General features: G+C 34.6%; 1 protein-coding gene across 1 annotated transcript; it reads left to right on the top strand.

Moving 5' to 3' along the window:
* The first annotated feature begins 88 nt into the window (after positions 1-88).
* Positions 89-22194, top strand: LOC128206450 (60S ribosomal export protein NMD3-like). The gene is made up of 15 exons (XM_052908875.1): positions 89-200; positions 1403-1537; positions 4011-4104; positions 5853-5933; positions 6817-6945; positions 7822-7912; positions 10176-10254; positions 16376-16472; positions 16733-16850; positions 17498-17643; positions 17850-17965; positions 19163-19235; positions 19924-20036; positions 20746-20816; positions 21188-22194. Exons 1-15 carry the CDS (start codon positions 157-159, stop codon positions 21322-21324), a joined length of 1524 nt encoding a protein of 507 aa, XP_052764835.1. The 5' UTR covers positions 89-156; the 3' UTR covers positions 21325-22194.
* The last annotated feature ends 211 nt before the right edge of the window (positions 22195-22405 follow it).

Here is a 22405-nt window from a genome sequence, read left to right as displayed (position 1 = left end):
GATGATGATGATGATGATGATGGTTGTTATGACGGCGATGATGATGATGTCAGCAGACTACATTGATAACGACGACTCTAGTCGTTAAAATAAATCCACACGTGGGTTGCGCAACTGTCAAACTGATAACTGTCCGTATTTTCGACAAAACGTGAAATGGATCTGGCTCCATTACAGCCGTCGACTGCAGTAAACTACATGTAAGAGTTTTGTTTATATCTCTCTTTTTGGTATATGCCCCCGTTTCCTCAATTTTCAGTACCAATTTTACGATTCAGGTGTAAACTTGGTGGGTGGGGTATGTTTCATAATGTTTATTTACATTTTCTTTATCAGTGTGTTCATGATTTAATAACAGAAACTAGTCCATGTCATATTGAAAAGTGTGTCAGAGATCAAATTTGTCTTGATGAATTATTAAAAGAGAAACCGAAACTTCACGATATTAGCCTTTTTAGGCCGACGGAGGCACCCCTTGTCCAAATAAATGTACGTTTACGGACTTTTTTACGATTTTTGATATGGCAAATCCTTCACGTACAAATTGTTTAGTATCAAAAGTGGGTAGTTATTCCGATCAGGATTCCGGGTTAAAGCATTTAACATCTAAAAAATATCATAAAAACAAGAAATATTCCCAGATTATGTTATTTTATATCAGTTCCATACATATAAATGTCATACCCTACGAATGATTATGAGTTTGACGTGTTTTTTTTCATTTCTCGCTGTCAAAACTTAGCAATATATACATGAAGGGCACCTGCAAGGCTTCAGGGCACAATTTGTAAACAATCGGAACATTTCGGCCATGGCCGAGTTGTTACGATTGTATTTACGAGGTCTATCTCGAAGCTTGTCGGAGGTGGCCGAGTTATTACAATTCGGTCGAGTTGTTCCGCTTGGCATAATTGTTGTCTGTGTCAGTCACATTGCGTTTTATTGGAAAGGTAAATAATGAGTTTTAATGCATTAAGTCTCGTTTTGTCTTGTTTTTAGCTTTGCACTTCCATGGTAAAATAGGAATTATCCATTTCAACCCTAAAATACTCACTAAATACAATTTCAATATTCTTCAACCACCCACTTGTTTTGCACAAACCCGTTTAGACGTTAGGGATTGGAAGAATCCGGTATAACACGTCTATTATTTTAAACTAAGTGTCATAGAAGCTCTAGTGTAGTAAAGATTTTTCATTTATTCTCTATCAGTCTTTGTAAAGTCTGATCACAGACAAATATCAGACCTATGAGTCTGATCAGAATTAAATCTGATTTTTGTCTTTGTATTTAAAAAGTCATTGTGATTGAAGCCCTATTTGTTTAGTGGCCTGTGGCTTTAACCCACTTGCAGTTAGAAAACACATAAAGACAGAAAGTAACATTAAATGTCCTATTTCAGACTGTGTTGTCAATGCGGCGTACAGATCGAACCCAACCCATCAAACATGTGCGTGGCCTGTTTGAGGTCAGAGGTTGATATCTCAGAGGGCATTCCAAAACAGGCAGTCCTCTACTTCTGCAGAAAGTGTGAAAGGTAGGAATATACAAAGATGTATTTATATTTATACTGGTTGAGAAGCAGTTTCCGACAGTTTTTATACGTTTTTATTGAATTATTTATACGTGATTAAATACCTACTAAAATTATTCACATTTTAGATAACAACAGCTCAAGCTGCTATTGTTGATATATTTTTCACTTGTGTGACGTCACATATGGTGTATCTAATGGGGGCTCAAAGAGGGTACTTACCCTTTTCTGATTAGCTTGTGATGAGAAGCAGTTTCCGACAAATCGAATGCGGGGCAGATTTAAGGTGCCTATTGTGTTTTTTATTATCCGTTTATTTAATATACTGAACATAAGACTGTAATAAGAGAAATATTATTTAATTTTTCAGCATTTACGAAGAATTTAAACCTTAAAATTTACGATAGTCAATTCATACTCGAGATCAGGCAGACACTGAATATCAATGATATTTTGATTCATGTCTGATAGAAACTTGTGTTTGTATACATTTAAGTGAATTCAGGTGCGAAACAAGCATGACGCCAATGTTCACAAATATGTACACAATGATCATCGTTTGTATTTTATAAGTCAATTTAGGTAAACCTTGTAGCTTTCATAGATATGCAAATAAGGTTCACACCCATGCACAATACGCTGGGCGTGCTGATCCCCTATGTGCAAGTTTGTGTACAAAATGAAAAATAAACATTAAACATTAAATAATAATAAAAGTTACTTACGTGTCTCGGTAAGAATTTCAACTTTTGATTACCTAGTTACCATATAGTTGAATTGCAGTACCTTCTTTATGAAGATCTAAAGAAAGTACGCAAAAAAGTTATTTGTCAGAAACTGCTTTCCGTGGGAAACTGCTTCTCAACCAGTAGAGAATAATATTTTTGATGCCAAGCACTTGTTTCATGTGCTTAGATTCAAAAGTCTTATTTCAGTGAATGAATAATGTTCAGTGGATGCACAACATAGGCAATTATCGATAACGATCATCAATAAATGGTATCACATTTTGTATAACATAAACAACATAAAATATCAATTGTTTTTAACTTGAGTCATTAATTATAATAACGTTGTATATCCAAGGTTGTGCTATGAGATCGATGTACTATTAAAAAGTTATAATTTTCTCTTTTGTCAAGCAGTATGTTGGGCTATTTTTATATGTATATGAAATCATGATAGATGCAATGAACACAAGTAAAGTGTTATTTTCATACCAATATTTAGTTAAGTATGGAAATAATTTTAGATTTGTATTCATGTACATGTTTCTCAGTGGTCAAAATTAGCCGCTGAAATTCAGGATTTTAAAAAGCAGGACTTGCAGATTTTTTATGCCTTAAGCAGTGAAGCACTAGTATGGAATTTGGGCTTTTCTTCCACATGTTTAATTTTGATGACAGGTTTCTAGGAGCATTGTAAATGGATTTTATTTATTATGCCCCCCTTCGAAGAAGAGGGGTATATTGCTTTGCACAGGCATGTCGGTATGTCGGTCGGTCCATCGGTAGACCAAAGCTTGTCCGAGTGATAACTCAACAATTCCTGGACGTACGGTCATCAAACTTGACATGAACGTTGGGCCTGACCAGTAGATGACCCCTATTGATTTAAGGGCTCATCGGGTCAAAGGTCAAGGTCACAGTGACCTTTAATGGTAAATAATTTTAAAGCTTGTCTGAGTGATAACTCAACAATGCCTAGAACTATGGTCATCAAACTTAATATGGAAGTTGGGCCTGACCAGTAGATGACCCCTATTGTTTTTTGGGGCCAAAGGTCAAGGTCACAGTGACCTTGAATGGTAAAAGGTTGTCCGAGTGATAACTTGACAATGCCTGCACCCATGGCCCTCATACTTGACATGGGGGTTGGGCCTGACCATTAGATGACCCCTATTGATTTTGGGGGTCATCGGGCCAAAGGTCAAGGTCACAGTGACCTTGAATGGTAAAAAGTTGTCCGTGTGATAACTCGACAATGCCTGCAACCATGGCCCTCATACTTGACATGGAGGTTGGGCCTGACCAGTAGATGACCCCTATGGCTTTGGGGGTCATTGGGCCAAGGATCAAGGTCACAGTGATCTTGAATGGTAAATGGTTGTTCTTGTGATAACTCGACATAGCCTGGCCCTCAAACTGGACATTTAGATTTTTTGTGACCAGCTCCTATGGATTTTGAGGTCAAAGGTCATGGTCATAACACACTCTTTCCTCACACTTTGAATGGTCATAATCTTAAAACTGCCTCAACGGCATCCAATGTCAGTGACAAACCAGCTGTCATTTCGGTTCATGCATATTTCATTCAATTGTCCATATAATCCTGACAACATGGCGCTCAGGGGGGCATAATGTTTGACAAACATCTCTTGTTTATGTTATATTTTTCATAGTCAATTCCAAACTTCAGAACATAAAGACATTTCCAATTATTATTAAGCATTTTTTAAATTTCCTGTCTTGTGTAGGTATCTTCAGCCCCCAGAGCACTGGGTTGTTGCATCCCTGGAATCCCGAGAACTGCTCTCCATCTGCCTCAAGCGTCTCAAAGGACTGAACAAGGTAAATGCTGTTTATAATGATGTGATAGACCATTCGGGGAAAAGCTTGGCAGCCAAGAACTTAATGACATACCCAATCTCATTTCACCTAGCCATTGGCGACGGTGCTTTTTTATCCTTCTTTGCCGTAGTCAATACCCTGCTACTTCCTCTTAAATGCCAATTTTCAAAAAATGTTTTTATATTATTTACTTCTTTGTTGATATTTTACTCCATTTGCTCCCAAAATATACCATTTAAACATATTACCCCCGGGGAGAAGGCACTTCTGAATTTTTCCAACCCCTTACAGAAGCAAATTTACCCTTTTGGTGTTCAAAATTATTGAAAAAGGACACCCACCCATATACTAAAAAAAATCTGCCTTCCCCCCTGGAGTTATATGTTTTACTGGAATAGCACTGAGAAAATTTCCCCCAAACGGAAGTAACGAAAAAAAAATCTCCACAAAAAGGGCTAAAAAAATTCCCCATAACTGGTAAAGAAACACTAGGCGATAATGCTCTATTTTGATGGATGATGACTCTGTGTAATTTTTGTTACCATTTGAAAGGGTATTGCTTGCTGATAACTACCGTATGTAAAACAATTGACTGAAAATACACTATTGATATCATAATGTTATTACAGTTTATGATTTTTTTCTTTCTATCCACTAAAATCAGGCATGAAAAAAAATCATTTTGAAATATTTCAAGGCAAAGCAATCTTGTGTGTAATATTTTTTTGATATAATTTGTTCTGTTTCAATCTTGACTCATAAAACCTTTTCAAGGGATATCAAAGTAATATAGGGTTACAAGGCTTTGTTCACATAGCTTTACATCATATAAAATTATAAGTCCCTTCCATGGCCAGTAAGATAGGTTCATCCTGACCAGAGCGTAAAGTGTTTTGCGGAAACGAGGCAAAACACCCTGTGCGAGGGTTGGGATTAACCTATCTTACATGAGCGACTATGGTAGATGCTTTTTCTACCAACTCAGTTAAACAAAATTAGGTAGAAATGTATTTTTTGCTGGAACTCTTTTGTGCATAGTGAAAATAAATGCGTATGGTTATGTGATAATTTGTGGTTGTCATAGATATGCGCCCAGTGATTCAGATTATATGTTAATAGTCAAATCGGACTTGAAATAGTTCTGGGAGGTAATTACGATGTGAAAACCATTAAAAAGGAGTTCCACACGGGTACTTGTTTTATCTTTGCCAGTGGGCAAGATTAGAATTTCTAGCATGGTTAAATTTTGGTATCTACTTATCTGAGTTGGGAGAAAATGTAATCTTCTTATGAAAATTATAATGAATGCTTGTCTTTGCAAACAAAAATGAAGTATTGTTATAACCAAGACTTCTTGATATATCTTCAATATAATGGTCCAGCCTGTGGATTTTTTATAGCCTCGCTTTTAAGATGAGCCCCCTACTTTCAGGTTAAATGAGGACCCAATTTCCTCGTCTTGTAAGCAGGGAAATACTGTATATTTATTTGATTATGATCTGAAATCTTCACTGTAGTAGATGATGGCTTGTGTTTAACATGGCAGCAGTGGTCGAATATTGCACAAGCCTGCAAGCACTGCACTGGTAAAATGTTTTCCGGGCGTGCTTAAATTTTTGGATACTATAAAGGAAGGCTTGTTGAAATTTTATTATTACAAGCACTTGTGAGAGACCACCTGGTTAGTTCTTTTAATTGTATAATTTGTGGTGAAATCATCAAAACAATCATGTATTGTTCGCTTGTAGGTACGGCTGGTGGATGCAGGATTTGTGTGGACAGAGCCTCACAGCATGAGAATAAAAGTCAAACTCACAGTACAAAAAGAGGTAAGGCTCCTTAATATCCTATATATCAAAAAAATTATTTTCTAAAATAAATGAGAAATATAACTATATGGATTGAAATTCATTTTGGTGGCATTTATGCGATCTTGAATACCATAGATCAAACTGGCAATTAACAGAAGAAGCGCTAGCGGCTTCATGGGAATTGCCATTTCACCTAGTGCATTCAAGATCATAATATGAGCCCCATCGCCCCATTTTAGGCCTTCAGACATAATTATTACAAATGAAATAATCACTAATAAAAAAAATGCGAAAACTAAAGATTTTTTCTATGTATATCAATTTCTTCCAAACTCTCTTTGGTGTGTATCATTTTTTCGACGATTTATGACCATTGGTTTTTTGTTTCCATAGACTGCATTAATAGTCTGTGTTTAAAACGGCCAAAAGTAATAAAATACAAAAATGATTAATTATTTTATACAAATTTATGTAAAAAATAATTTAATTACTTAAAGATTCTGAGTTAAGAAAATAATTTAAATTATAAGCTAGTTGAAATATTGATACTTTAATTCTGCACGTCATTTGAATAATGTGCTTTCGTACCAAAGTCATATGAATGATGTTAAATTTAGTCGAAATACATGGTCTCACTTGTAAACATGTATCTTACGCAGTTTAAGTGATATCATCAAGGAATTTTCACAATTTCTTCCTGAAATATCATTTAATTCAAATACCTTAAAACATTATAATAGCAAATATATGTCCGAAGGCCCAAAATAGCACGATGTGGCTGATATAGCCATGGAGTGAAATTTAAATCCTTAAAAGATATACTCATAATACTAAATTCCCATTTAACTAGTGACACACATGCATATCAAGGCCCATAACTCTGGTTGATCACATGTTTCAGGTTCTGAATGGTGCAGTGATGCAGCAAGTGTTTATCGTGGAGTATACGGTAAACAACCAGCAGTGCACTGACTGTCACAGGGTGGAGGCCAAGGATTACTGGAGGGCGTGTGTACAGATCAGACAGAAGGTGCTTTGTCACGACATGCTTTGTATTTATCTCAATATATTTTTTTTTATCTCAACATATATTTATCTGAAAATATTTTGTATTTATCTTGACACATTTAGTTAGTAGGTTCAAATTATGTTTTTATCATGCAGTATTTATGTCACAGTTTACTGAATGCAGGGCCTTTTCTGCCCATTTTGGGAAAAAGACTTGATAGACATTTTGGGAAAATTTGCGTCATAAAATATGCAGAAATTGGGAAATTTTACAGTTTCCTGCTAAAGAGGAAATTATAAAATATAATTTATTTTTCCCTTTCCAAAGACCTGAAACAGCTGAAATACCAATCCTTGATGTGTAAATAAATATCTAGTGCAATTGATTAAATTTTAATCATGAATACTATTTCATACTGATCTCTGAATGTGATGAAAATTAATGATTCCTGAATTCAATTATCCCCAAAACTCAACATCACATAATGCATTGGGATGTTGAATGAACCAGTACAAGTTAAAAGACTTTTATAAAAAAGAATAAAGAGTTGTTTTTTGTTTGTATGTTTTTTTACTTTTGATTGGAATTTATTCTGATGATTGGGAAGTATATCATATTTTGCGGGAATGGGTTTAAGAGCTGGACCTGTGGGTACTACAGAAAAAGGCCTGACATGTCATAGTGAACTGTATGTCATGGTGTACTGAATGTCACAGGGTACTGTATGTCACAGGGTACTGAATGTCACAGTTTACAACTTCAGATACCCTAATACCAGTGATTGATTATAAAAGTAAATTGATAAAAAAGATTACCATCGACAACTGATTTTGTTATCAGTATTTGGAATTTTATGCTCCTTGATTTTTATACTAGACTCTTTTGTGATGAATTCAGACAGAGCACAAGAAGACATTTTTCTACCTGGAGCAGCTGATATTGAAGCACAAGGCTCACTGGAATACAGTCAACATCAAGCCTGCCAGTGGTAGGTATATTTGAAGTGATATAAATTTGCCAACAGGGCTTTTAATTGACCAAAGCTCCTGGGTTTTGACGCGCACAAATCATAAATGACAAGAAGTATTGTAAAGTTTGTCTTTAATCATGAGGCCTGGATGAATACATTCAATGTCAATCTTGCCAGCGAAATGTATAATTATGGTTTAATATGTAGTGATACACTTGTGGTCATGAAACCATGTACAGAGCTACAGATAAGGGTCGTAATGGGCATAAATACACTTTAAAAATTGCCGATTACGACGTTATAACAAAACAGCTGTTCATACCGGTACGATTAAATAAAATAAATTGGGCGTAACGTTCTTCCGAGTATTTTTGACCGTTTTTATGCTAGATGTATTGACTAAATGTTACACCGGTTTGTAAAAATCGAATCACTATCCCATGCAATGGGTAAGGGGACGTAACGGCTTCGGAGCGTTTTTTTTATCGATTCTATTCTGTGTAAATCAACTTTCACAAACTTTAAATGTTGCTCAGCAAATTAGATAGGACTTTTAATTTGCTGAACAACATTTCAATTTTGTGTAAGTTCTTATATATGTGCTTTATAAGTTTATTTAATAAAATGGGTCATTTATATTTGCAATTAAATGTACCAGTACACTTTGGAAATCGCCATTACACTTTAATGAATGACCCAAAGGTGTATCATACACTTTACTAGATTGCATAAGGGTGTAAAATACACTTTAAGTAAAAAAGTTATCTGTAGCTCTGCATGTACCATTGTGTTATCTGGCGTGTTGAGCGTAAACAATCTGATCTTAAAACACAAGGCCCATTGGAATGATGTCATGTAGAGATACACTTGTCAGGGCAACATTTGCAAATTGCGAGTGACTTTTATTCAAGCTCGCAAAATTCTGCGAGTGGCTTTTTCTAGACCACAAAATGTATAAAGGAAAGTAGAATAAACATGAACCTAACTCGCTTCTTAGTCGAGTGTAAACAGCCTATAAGTGGCATGTTTACACTAACAGTATAAAGAAGACAGTAGGGAGTCACGCTCTAGTAAGTTTTCAAAAATAGAACAAATACGGAAAAGGCCGAGTTTTCACCCCTCAACAAGCCATCAACAAGTTCTAGCAGTCGAGTCACTTAAGATTGATACTTTTTAATATTCATAAGCAAATAATAAAATTGCAAGTTGATTTTTCCTTTTGCCAGTTGCCTCAAAAAGCACTCGCAAAATCTTGCAAGAGCTCCTCAAAGTTAAATTCAAACCCTGACTTGTGGTCATTAAACCATGTACATGTACAAAGTATAAATTAGGGTGTTGGGCCTAGAAAAGCTAATCTTAAAGGCCTAGTTTAAGCCTTCTATAAGTGACCCCCCCCAAAAAAAACAACAACAAAAAAACAAAAACAAAACAACAACACAACAACTGTGTACAGTACACAAGCTCTGTTGATTGATCTCAATCTACTTGCATTGATCCCTCTTATCAGATCTCCGATCTGAGTATCCTGCTGTGCAGTTTTGGAAGTTTTATTGTAGAAATGGACCCTAAATGGCCCTGAATCAAGAAACGAATGCACAGGAAATTGGCTCCTACTGTGACACAAGTGCAATTAGCAGGAGATGCACAGCAGGGGATTATCATGCCAAACATTCTTTAAACTAGGCCTTTGAACCCAAGGCACATTGGAATGAAACTTTATGTAGATATACACTTGTGGTCATAAAACCATGTACACGTACAGAAGCCTAAGCCGATTTAAACAAAAGGCCCACTGGAATAGAGTAACAGCCAACCTAAAACCTGCATGTAAGGGGTGAATATTGAAATTTTAGTTACTAAGTGGTATAACTGTGGCGTCGTCATGAAAAAGCGTTCAAGATATTCAAATGTGTTATGGTACAGATGTTGTCAGTATGCGCTCGTATTACAAGGCCTCTTACTCTGTGTCGAACAATTGATGAGTTATGCCTTTTGCTTAAATTGAAAGAAACCCACATAAGTGTGTTGTCTTTGGCCAAAGATTATTATTGTATATCAGTTTAAAAGGTTTTCCTATGAAACAACCCACTTGCCTGAAGCATCTGACATGTAAAATTAAGACAGGGCAAGATAAACATTCAGACAGCCCATTTTTTTAAGACCAATAAGAATTTGTGTGCCAGCAGGAACAAAGTCTGAAGAAATGATGGTTTGGTGATTCCAGACTTTGTATTTAATCAATCTGTGTTACAAGTCTATAACATTTATTTCTTCTTTACAGATGGACTGGACTTTTTCTACCAGAAGAAAGACAGTGCCAAGAAGATGGTGGAGTTCCTGTCTTCCGTTGTGCCGTGCAAGTGAGTGATTCCCAGGATTTCTATTGTTTGATAACCCAAGTACCGGTACACTTTTATACTCGGCTTCCTTTGATTACCGCTCGGCATTACTCTAGGAAGATTTCGTAACCATGATTAACTAATAATGCAGTTTCATTGGTGCCGAAATAATGGTGTGTTTTCTTTTCAAAATTTAGTAACAAAACCACTGTATTATATCATGAATCTTCTTCTAAAAGTTGAAGAGTTTTAAATTGTAACATGCAACTACATGGCTTTACTCACTAGTATGCATGAAAAAAACAAAGTTTTGGTGTAAAAGGAATACATTTTGGGGCTGTTTATCATAACCGTGTCTTCCCCTCTGTAAATGAGTGATATATATAATCATTCTTTTACTTGCTTTTTATGGCAGACCAATATGGGTCATGTGATGCCCCTTTCCATCCTATTCAGCATTTTCTGGGGGGAGAGGAAACTTTTAAATCACATAAGATCCCTTTTTATTTCCTTTAAGTAAAGAAAACCCTTATAAACTCTCTTAAAATAAATGGTGGTGTGCGCTGTATAGTAGAAATGGCTGAAAAAATTACCCTGAACACAACCAGTTTTATACTGGTACAATCAAAATGTGCATTCAAAAATATACCAGATCATAATGTCTCCAGACATGATTTGATACTAGTATACTCCTTTGTACCTACATGTAGAATCAATAATAAACATCATTTTCCCAGTTTGTACATGTAATATAGTTCCATCAATGTGTTTCGAATAAACAGCATGTTTTCATCAAACTAATTTCATGTTCAGCACAATTGTCTTTATTCTGTACATAATGTATAAGAAACACTAGTTAGTAGATAATAAATACACTAGATACATGAGAAATACTGTTGAGTTGTGTGTAACCTAAACTCTAAATATAGACTGTGGTAGTGGATATTGATCAATCTATTTATATCCGGATTGTACTGCCTAGCTGGTTAGTATAAAGTCAATATTTTAAAGCCTGTATTACCAGTGTCAGCCTAGTCGTGAGGTTACTTCGTTATCAAATACCTAGCTTCTCCCTGCTGGATTTTCTGCAGGTTCAAATCCTGTGAACACCTCTGACGCAAACTGGCATTTTTTTAAAAACTGTAACTGTAAATAAAAACGTTTAAAGTCTGTTTTATCATTTCAATGTTTTGTCAATATGAGAAAAAGTTATTGAAAAGTTATAGAAGTTTTCCTTGAGATCTACCGGTTTATGTTTTAATATTACAAGCATGAATCTTACATTGATATACATTAACATATGAGCCGCATCGCGCGATTTTGGGCCTTCGGACATAAATATTACAAATGAAATAATCATTAATAAAAAATGCCAAAAATAATGAATTTTTTTTGTTAATAAATTTCTTCCAAACTTCTTTCTTTTGAAGGTTTGTCATTGGTGTGTCATTTTCTCCACAATTTATGACCATTGGTTTACTCATATTTCCATAGCAACCATGGATTTCGTCCCGACATATTTTGCCTGCATTAATAGTCTGTGTTTAAAACTGCCAAATGTATTAAAAATACAAAACTGATTCATTATTTTTATCATATATGGTCATTGAAGATTCTATGATAAGAAAATAATTTAAATTATAAACTAAATGTGATATTGATACGTTAATTTTGCACGTCATTTGAATAATGTGCTTTCGTAACGACGTCATTTGAATAACGTAAAATTTAGTATTCAAAATGTGCAATACATGGTCTTACTTGTAAGCACGTATCTTACGCAAATTTAAGTAATATCATCATGAAATTATCAGAATATCTTCCTGAAATATAATTTCATTCAAATACCTTAAAACATTGTAAAAGCAAATATATATTTCCGAATGCCCAAAATCGCGCGATGCGGCTCATATGTAAACAAAAAATGAACACTGAAAATAAACCAACATGAAAAGAATAGTGCCTGAAAATAAAGAACATTGCTTATTCACATCTTTAGTTTTGTGTGGCTGGAAACAGGGACATATGGGGATTACTTTTGGTTGCGGCAGCATCAAATTCCTTGTTCAGACAATTATAGAAGTATTTATTATTCAATATTGATGAAACTTAATGGTCAGACTGTGCATTCAAAAACATTTATATTTCATAATAACTCCACAACCATTTTTTAAAGATGTCTTATCTACTTGATTCTGAAATTTGTCAAATGATTTCTTGTACTCCTTCCTTTTCTTGGTGCAATTTACTGCCTTCTAATGGGTTTTTCCCCAATTAATCATAATATTTTCCCAATTCAGTATAATTCATTTTCATGATCAACAAAAACATGTATTCTTTGAGAACAAACAAGATCTTGATGAGATCAGCTCTAATACAGTTAAGTGTTAAAGTATGCATAAAAAATCTCAGACATTTTTATTTGCTTTTACAGGTTTATTCACTATTTTTGCCATAATTTTGTATTTTCCCTGAAAAGAATTATTTTCCAATTTGTAAGGAACAGGCAGATTTTCTCCTTATATCTATGTCCTGTGTATCTTTATTTCATTGATGTGTTAAATAATTGAGGTTAACAGCATGTTATTGTCAAACAAATTTTGTTTCATGCAAACTTTTCTTTTTCCCCACTTATGTAAATATAAACACGTTTAATCTTTTGAAAACACTATTTAGTAGTATGTAACCTATTGTTAAACTCTAAATATAGACAGTGGAATTGGATATTGATCTTTTAATATTTATACTGTAGTGGGTAGTATAAAGCCAATATTATAAAGCCTGTATTACCAGTGTCAGCGTAGTCGTGAGGTTACTTCGTTATCAAACACCTAGCCGGTTTTACTGCAGGTTCAAATCCTGTGAACACCTCTGACGCAATCTGGCATTTTTTAAAAGAAAATGTATTTTGTCTTCAGTTGTTTTGCATTTTGGGATTCATATACAACTGCTGGCATATAAATGACTGCTTGTCTGATTTGTAACTGAAATAAAAAGGTTTAAAGTCTGTTTTATCAAGCTAAAGTGTTGTCAATGCAAGAAAAAGTTATTGAAAAGATATAGGAGTTTTCTTTGAGATCTTACAAAACTTGTTTTAATATTACAAGCATGAATCTTACATTGATAGACATGAACATAATGTAAACAAAAAAAATGAACACTGATAATAAACCAGCATGAAAATAATAGTACCTGAAGATAAAGAACATTGCTTATTCGAAATATGGACATTAATAACATTGTATTGTGGTCCTTTATGTTTCTCAAGATGGTCCTAAATGTCCCGAAATATCATCCGTTATGTCTGGCCCATAATGGTCTGTAATGTCCGTTCCCTGCTTATTCACACTTTTGGCTTTTGTGTGACTGGAAAAGGGGACATATTGGGATTACTTTTGGTTGCAGCAAAAATGTCTCTGTCCTGTGCATTGTTATTTCATTGATGTGTCAAATATTTGAGGTAAGCAGCATGTTATCGTCAAACAAATTTTGTATCATGCACACTTCCCCTCTTCATTGTATATATAAGCACATTAAATCTATTGGAAATACTTTTTAATAGTATGTAACCTAATGCTAAACTCTAAATATAGCCAGTGGAATTCATACATGCCATATTTTCTGGAGACCATTCAGGGGGATTTGTTCAAAAGGCTGAAAATTCAGGGGGATTTTGGTTGTATTCAGGGGGATTTTTTTAGCAGAATTATTTTATGTCATGATTTATCATATTCTTATGCTACACTGTCATGTCATACTGTAATGTACTTGCAGAACAAAATATGTCATTGGAAAAATATGTTTTCGAGAAAATTAAATTAAATTTACCTTCCTCCAAAGTCTTTTAAAAAACTGTGCTTAATTCTATCAGCTTGATGACTTTCAGACAATAAGAGAATAGAATAAATATTATTAATTTCTTCCTTCCAAAATAGTAATATTTCTTTGCCTTTGATAATTACTACAAATTAATTGATCATTTGTTGTAAAAGTTTCCTTTTGGCATTTTACCCTTGTGGAGTTGTTTCTTTACATTCAGTCACATACTGTGGTTTCACTTACTTTGTCATTATTGCCTGATGTAAAATTTCTAAAAAAAAAAAAAAAAAAAAAAAAAAAAAAAAATTATAATTCCGGGGGATTTTTATCTCCCGGGGATGGATCGAAATTTTATCTCCCGGGGATGGATCGAAATTCAGGGGGATTTTTCCCCCCGCCGGGGGATATGGCATGTCCACTGGAATTTGATATTGATCTATCTGATCTATATTCTAGTGGTTTAGTATAAAGCCAATATTATAAAGCCTGTAATACCAGTGTCAGCGTAGTCATGAGGTTACTTCGTTATCGCAAGCCAATTGGATTTTCTGCAGGTTCAAATCCTGTGAACACCTCTGACGCATCCTGGCATTTTTATAATTTTTTATTTTTAAATTTATTTGGATTTCAGTTGTTCATTTTAGGATTTATACAACCAGTGACATATGAAATGCTGCCTTTCATTTAATTGCTTTATCTGAAAATTAGATGGTTTAAAGTCTGTTCTGTCATGTTAAAGTTTTGATAAAATTGAAGAAAAAGATCTAACAAAACATGTTTATTACAAGCATAATTCTTATATTGATAGACATTAACATCTTGGTAAAAAAATGTTATAAAAAAAAGAGAACAATGTTCAGGCCTTTTTCTATAGTTAACACAGTTCTGACTATTGGACCCATTCCCCTAGCTAAGTATATGATATATTTCCCAATCTGGAAAAAATATCCCAATCAGAAGTGACACAATGAAAGTCTTTTTACCTGTCATTATTCATTCAACATCCTAATGATTTGTGTAAGGTAAGTTTTGGGGATAATTAAATTCAGAAATCGTTGTTGTTTTTTATCACATTCAGAGATCAGGTTGCAATATTTACTGTTATGATTTTTAATATTATTGCAATAGATATTTATACTGACACAGATTGATATTTCAGCCATTTCAAGTATTCTTAAGGAGAAAAGGAACTGATATTAAAATAATTTTTGATGTTTAATGAACCAGCATGAAAAGAATAGTATCTTAAGATAAATTGCATTGCTTATTCACATGTTTTTTTGTGTGTGTGTGACCTGAAAAGGGATAATTACTTTTGGCTGCGGCAGCGTCAGAAGCCTTGTGCCGACAATGATGGAAGTATTTATTATTCACTACTGTTGAAACTTGGTGACAATGTATGTGATCATGATTTATGTCACAGAACCACAGTAAATGCCCCTTTTACATTAAAAAATAGTATGCTTGCAGACACTTACTTAAATAAATTTTTTTTATCTAATCATAATAAAACTTGATGACTATGTTTGTTGGCCTAATGTCTCAGTGGAACTTGACTGTTGAAATCAATAGCTGTGGAAACCCCAGAGTTATGCCACTATAAAGTTAATAGTAGTAGGCTAACATCTTGTGCATAGTATCATTTGGAGTACCGGTATGTATTACAACTGAGGATGAAACTTGGTGACAGCGTTTCCAGATTTGATGACATTGTTTATGGACATAATTTTGACTAAATGCACCTTGTCTGCTCTCTAACTAGATCTCATCCAGTCTGAATAAAACTTGGTAAAATATGTATGGGCATTAATAAAAATATTGAACAAATTTGATCCCAGTTGTTGTACTCAGATGTTATTTATATCTTTTCACAAGTCCCATTCAACAGACTGCACAAATATTCTTAGGTCATTTTTCTAGGGTATGTTAATGTTATTGAGTGTTGTATGATGATTTATAAATGTTATTCTCCAACTCTCGTGTACCATCATGACATTAAACCAATTAATCGGGGTGACGGCCGAGTGGTAAGCATACTGGATTCTGGATCGCTGGTTTGATTCAGTTTTAATTGGTTTCTGCTTTGATACTTACCCTCAGAGGTTTGTCAATATCTATCTAGAACTGGTGTTAGTTTTTCCAAAAATCTTGAAAATAACGTGTTCAAATTTCTAACACTAACTTGCCTATTATTTTTTTTAATTAAACACAAATGAAATAAGGTTGTTTAATTTATCTTTTGTTCTTCAGAGCTTATGTTACTCGATCTAGCAGCATTTATAAGATTGATTTTTCATTTGCTTCCTATTTTATCATTTTCCAGACACGTGTGTGCTCAGGAGTTGATATCCCATGATGTCCGCAACAATACCTTCAACTATAAACACACCTTCTCTGTTACGATTGTACCTATATGCAAGGTATGGATATGTAAAACACTAGTTAATGTTAAATATTTACACTCATTTTCCGTAACTGTTGTACTCATGTAATGTAAGGATATGCAAAACTGATGCGAGGTAATGATATGTAAAACTTGGGCAAAATATGGATATGCAAAACTTATGCAAGGTATGGATATGTAAAACACTTCTAGATAGTTGATGTTAACCTTCATGAGGAAGATGATAATTTTGTTGAATCATTTATTTTGATGAGTTTGCCATGAATTTTTTTACAGGACAACATAGTATGTCTCCCAAAGAAGCTAGCTTCATCACTGGGCAATATCAACCCGATATGTGTCTGCTTCAAGGTCACTCAGACTGTCCATCTGATTGACCCAAACACTCTCCAAGGTAGGTCAAGGCATTTCACCCTATAATCTTGGCTTAAGGTATCTGGGGCTATGATTACAAACAGTTTTAAGTCTAAGACTCAGACTCAGAACTGCTTTTTATGAAGGAACAAAAAAAATATTAATTCCATTTCTTTTACAAAAAACATATTTAAATAATAGTACAGCACTCAAATGATAATATATTTCAGCAAATTTCACATCAATGCTTTGCTAGAAGGAAATGTACAATAAACTTTAAGTTTTGCCATATTGAGTCATGATTCTGAAATCAGACTAAAATGGATTCCTTTATACTTGAATGTTTCAAATTTATCATTTTTGGTAGCACCCTTCTGCCCTCATGGAGACTAACAAGGGCACCCTTCTGCCATCATAGAATGCAATGCTTTAACTTGAAAGCTGTAGTTTAGGAATTTGTTTACTAGTGGGAAAACTGGTAATTTGGAAAGATGGAGATTTGTTAGTTTCATATTTTCTTCCATATTTTGGTTTCCATCCTGTTATGAAAATATGACAGTTTGAAGTATCATCATACAGATACGAAATTACATATTAAGGGGGGAAAAAGTTCTAAATATTACCAAACTCACGAAATTATGAATGTTCTGTGTAAAATATAGCAGTCATATTTCTTTTATTTCGCAGTTGCTGAGGTGAGTGGTCCGGTGTACTGGCGTTCACCGTTCGCGAGTCTGTGTTCGCCTCGTCAGCTGATTGAATACATGGTGATGGACGTTCAATACGTGAATGATCGGGATAAACCTGTGATCAGGGGCCAGGTCTCCCAAAAGGTAGGTGCTATATTTGAGAAACTTAATCATGTTGGAACTAAAATTGCCATTTTTGGCATTAGGCATGGTCTATGCATGTCACATGCACACACATATTTTCTGGTTGTTGTTTTTTAGCAATCAAAGCACAAAGCATGATTAATTTATGTATATATTTCATCCACTAAGTACATTGAAAATGTAATCCATTCCTTCTTTATTGTCAGCACGTGCTAGCCGACCTGTGGGTGTCGCGCATGAGCGACCTAGGAGTGAACGACCAGCAGTTCTTCTGTAAGACCCACATCGGGCACCTGCTGAATGTAGGCGACACAGTGCTGGGGTAGGTGTATTGTTTGTTTTATTTAAAATACCTGATATTCAAACACTTTTATCATGCCATTAACTATGTTAAATTTTGATGCTTGGTGACCTCATTTACAATTTTAGTGAAAATGTTACTTCTTGCTGATAACTAATATGTTAAACAATTGACTGAAAAATGGTTATCTGTAAAGGTATTGTAGTACACATGTTTTATCGTTGTTCAGTATGTTAATCTTTTAATGTTACAGGTTTGATTCATTCCATGTTACAGGTTTGATTCATATTATGTTGCAGGTTTGATTCATTCCATGTTACAGGTTTGATTCATTCCATGTTACAGGTTTGATTCACTCCATGTTACAGGCTTGATTCATTCTATGTACAGGTTTGATTCATATTATGTTACAGGTTTGATTCATTCCATGTTACAGGTTTGATTCATTCCATGTTACAGGTTTGATTCATTCCATGTTACAGGTTTGATTCATATTATGTTACAGGCTTGATTCATTCTATGTACAGGTTTGATTCATATTATACTACAGGTTTGATTCATTCCATGTTACAGGTTTGATTCATTCCATGTTACAGGCTTGATTCATTCCATGTTACCGGTGTTTGATTCATATTATGTTACAGGCTTGATTCATTCCATGTTACAGGCTTGATTCATTCCATGTTACCGGTTTGATTCATATTATGTTACAGGCTTGATTCATTCCATGTTACAGGCTTGATTCATTCCATGTTACAGGTTTGATACATATTATGTAACAGGCTTGATTCATTCCATGTTACAGGCTTGATTCATTCCATGTTACAGGCTTGATTCATTCCATGTTACAGGTTTGATTCATTCCATGTTACAGATTACAGGTTTGATTCATTCCATGTTACAGGTTTGATTCATTCCATGTTACAGATTACCGGTTTGATTAATTCCATGTTACAGGCTTGATTCATTCCATGTTACAGGTTTGATTCATTCCATGTTACAGATTACAGGTTTGATTCATTCCATGTTACAGGTTTGATATGTTCCATGCTATAGATTTGACATAATCAATGTAGTAGGTTTTACATGTTCCATGTTTAAGGTATGACATATTCCATGTTACAGGTTTGTCATATGTTCTAGATTGCAGATAAGGCAAATTTCATGTTGCAGGTTTTACATATGTCATGTGACAGTTTAACATATTCCATGTTACAGGTTTGACATGGGTAATGCTAACCTCAACAACGATCACATTGAAAAACTAAAGGCTGAAAATCTACCGGATGTTGTAAGATTTCTTTGCTTTCTTTATAACTTTGTTTGATAAAATTCGAAATGAAAGGTTTTAATAACAAATGTGTATGATCATTTTTACTCTATCCTGCTTGCATACAAGTACACCATTAAACTTTGGTACATTTATTCTTATGTACAGGATCAATTTCCTAAAGTTTATGTAAAATGGGCGTTTAAGTTTGAACAGATTTAATTTCACCCGATTTGGAAGACAGCTTTAAGCTGATATGAATCACTCTTCGGTCCATTTCCATGGTAGAAATCAGTACTGGTGCTCTTTGAGAGGGTATGAGAAATAACCCCTGGTGGGGATTGAACCCGTAACATCTTAGGTGTGGGGTGGACACCTAGACCACCAGACTACTCTTACCCTTGTTGGGCTCTTTGTTTCCTGATCAAGCAGTTAATTGTCACAAGAACCCCGAAAGGGAATCCCCTCATTTCCTGATAAGGTCTCCATTCTTATTTTAAAAAGGTTTGAAAAAATTGATTTAGTTCAAAATTGCCACGAAACACAACTCTTTAAGATGAGCAACGATTTGTTTTGAAATGTGCGTTTTATATCTTAAATCCAGTTTAACAACTTATGTTTTAATTATAATATATCAGCGGTGTAAAGCTAACAGACCAACAATTTAATGCGATTTCTAGACTGTATTGCCATCTTTATATTTTCGCAGGTGATTGTAAAGAAGGTCTTTGGCGATAAGAAGAAGCGTGATCGCCACCGTCGCTGGAAGCTGAAACATCTGAACGACAAACTTCACCAGATAGAAACTGACACTGCCATGAAGTGAGTTACAATGTTTAGCTCTAATCTAATATGATATGGGGTCGACCCTGGTGATGTATTTAATAACCATCTTAGTTCTAACCTAAGTTTGGTTAAGGAGTTGAATCTGAGTCTTTTGATCCTGTAAAATTAATTGGCCACTGAACTGAATGGAATCAGTGAGGCATGACTAATAAGCCCCCCCCCCATAGTACACAACTTCTGTGTATTGATCTGATCTAATTGCCTGGTGCCATCTTATCAGATCTCTGATCTGAGTATCCTGCTGTGCCATTTTGGAGGTTTTATAATAGAAATGGACCCTATTGGAGCCAATAAACAAATACACAGGAAATTGGCCCCTACTGTGACACCAGTGCATATACAAGAGATGCACAGCAGGGGATTGTCATGCCAAACATTCCATAAACTAGGCCTTTAACATTCCCCAGTGTACAGCACTGGCACACAGGATCCCCGTGGAGAATCATACCTTCATCACCTGGGTGGACAGTTCATGGTCTTACAAATAGACCACAAATCCACCACTAACTGCTATCATTAACTATATCAGGGCTTCATTCTGCCAATTCTTGTCCCCTCAACACAAGACCGCACTCTTGCGCAGCATCGTGCCAATGAGGGTGATTAATAAAGTCATCTAATAACTTTATTCACAATGGTTGTAAAATGAATAATTTTTAAACTAATACATCCTTCTATGTTTCAGTGACTACACTGACTTCCTGGAAGACTTGGAGGAAGATCCGACCATCCGACAGCATGTCAACATCTATAAAGGTTGGTACTGGAATTCAATGTCCTGAAAACCCTCATTCAATGCTACTGTGTTTGGTACTTAAGAAGTAAAGATATAAAAATATTGTGATATTCAGCATGGTTTGGAAAATCTACATGTATTAGCTTATCTCATGTCCAAGGTTTTATTGTTAATTTCCGAAACCAGCTGAGATCTATTTTCATGTTTTTATAATTATTAAACTGAATTAAAAAAACATACTCATTATGTAACTAAATTCTGCCTAAGAAGTTTAATATGGATTGATTTACAAACCTATACCACTACCCCTTTGCAGGAATCATGTCAATTATCAATTTCTACATTTTCAACTCGTACAAATAATCAATTCTTCCGTTGTTACTATTTATAGACAGTGACAAGGTCCCAGTTGACACAGATGACACGGATGATGAGGGGGTTCCCCAGATCAGCCTCCAAGAGATGCTTGATGACCTTCATATTGGAGATGACGCGACTGGTGAGGAGGGGGCCGCCATGATCGACTAGAACTTGCTTTGAACATTTTTTGATGACCCTTGTATAAACGTGTATTTTTTGCCTTTAAAGCTGCACTCTCACAGATTTACCGTTTTGACAACTTCAATTTTTTGTCTTGGATTGAGTCAATTTTTTCGTAAATAATTGCAAACCAGTGATATAAGACAGCTGACAAAAGATCAGATTGCAGATTTTCATATTTCCATTCGAAAATTAATGTTTATGGCTAAAAGCGTTACTAACGGTTTGAGAAAAATGCATTAAACATAAAAAATTTAACTTAAATATGAAAATCTGCGATCTGATATTTCGTCAGCATACTTATATCACTGGTTTCCATGCATTTTCGCATAAATTAGCTAGTTCCAAGACAAACAATATTTTTTTGTCAAAACGTTCAATCTGTGAGAGTGCAGCCTTAAAATCGTATAACTGATCAACACATTAGTACAATACTGAAATCAGACTTCAAGAAATACTTCTTATTTTTTTCAAACAAAACTTTCACATCAGAGGATGTTGCAACACCGGAGGAGTCGCCTCGGCTATGTTACTGAAGTTCATTGCATAAGCCAATTTGTTGTATTAAATGAATAAATGGAGAGAAAATGTTTCTGTACTCTGTGTGGAAGAAAAAGGGATCGATGTGGTTACAGAACTTCTCTGAGTAGAAATACTAATAAATATAATGACATACCTTTACTGTATCTCGGTATTTGAATATATTGTTGCATATTTAAGTGATTTATTTTTTTCTGAAAATGTATTTGTTATGATTATAAAAATCAACTTCATAGAAATTTTGTGCACTTTTGAATCTTGTTATTATTGATTTGTTTTGGAAAAGAACCTTCTGTAAATAAACTCCTAATACTTGAACTTTTATTTGTTCTTATTTAGTTCTCGGGATTTGAAAAGAATGTCAAGATATTGTCATCGACTTGGTGTCACTGGTGTCGTTAACACTGAATGTCAAGATATTGTGATCGACTTGGTGTCGTTAACGCAGAATGTCAAGATATTGTGATCGACTTGTTGTCGTTAACGCAGAATGTCAAGATATTGTGATCGACTTGGTGTCGTTAATGCT

Source organism: Mya arenaria, chromosome 10, assembly GCF_026914265.1.
Source record: "Mya arenaria isolate MELC-2E11 chromosome 10, ASM2691426v1".
NCBI classification, from domain to species: domain Eukaryota; kingdom Metazoa; phylum Mollusca; class Bivalvia; order Myida; family Myidae; genus Mya; species Mya arenaria.
The sequence above is the reverse complement of the archived record's forward strand: the minus strand, read 5'-3'. Positions and strand labels throughout refer to the sequence as shown.

Coding starts and splice junctions, on each gene's coding strand:
- LOC128206450 (XM_052908875.1), top strand. CDS start 157: ATGGATCTGGCTCCATTACAGCCGTCGACTGCAGTAAACTACAT. Junction 17,644..17,849: donor GGGGCCAGGTCTCCCAAAAG/GTAGGTGCTATA, acceptor CTTTATTGTCAG/CACGTGCTAGCCGACCTGTG. Junction 20,037..20,745: donor GAAACTGACACTGCCATGAA/GTGAGTTACAAT, acceptor TCTATGTTTCAG/TGACTACACTGACTTCCTGG.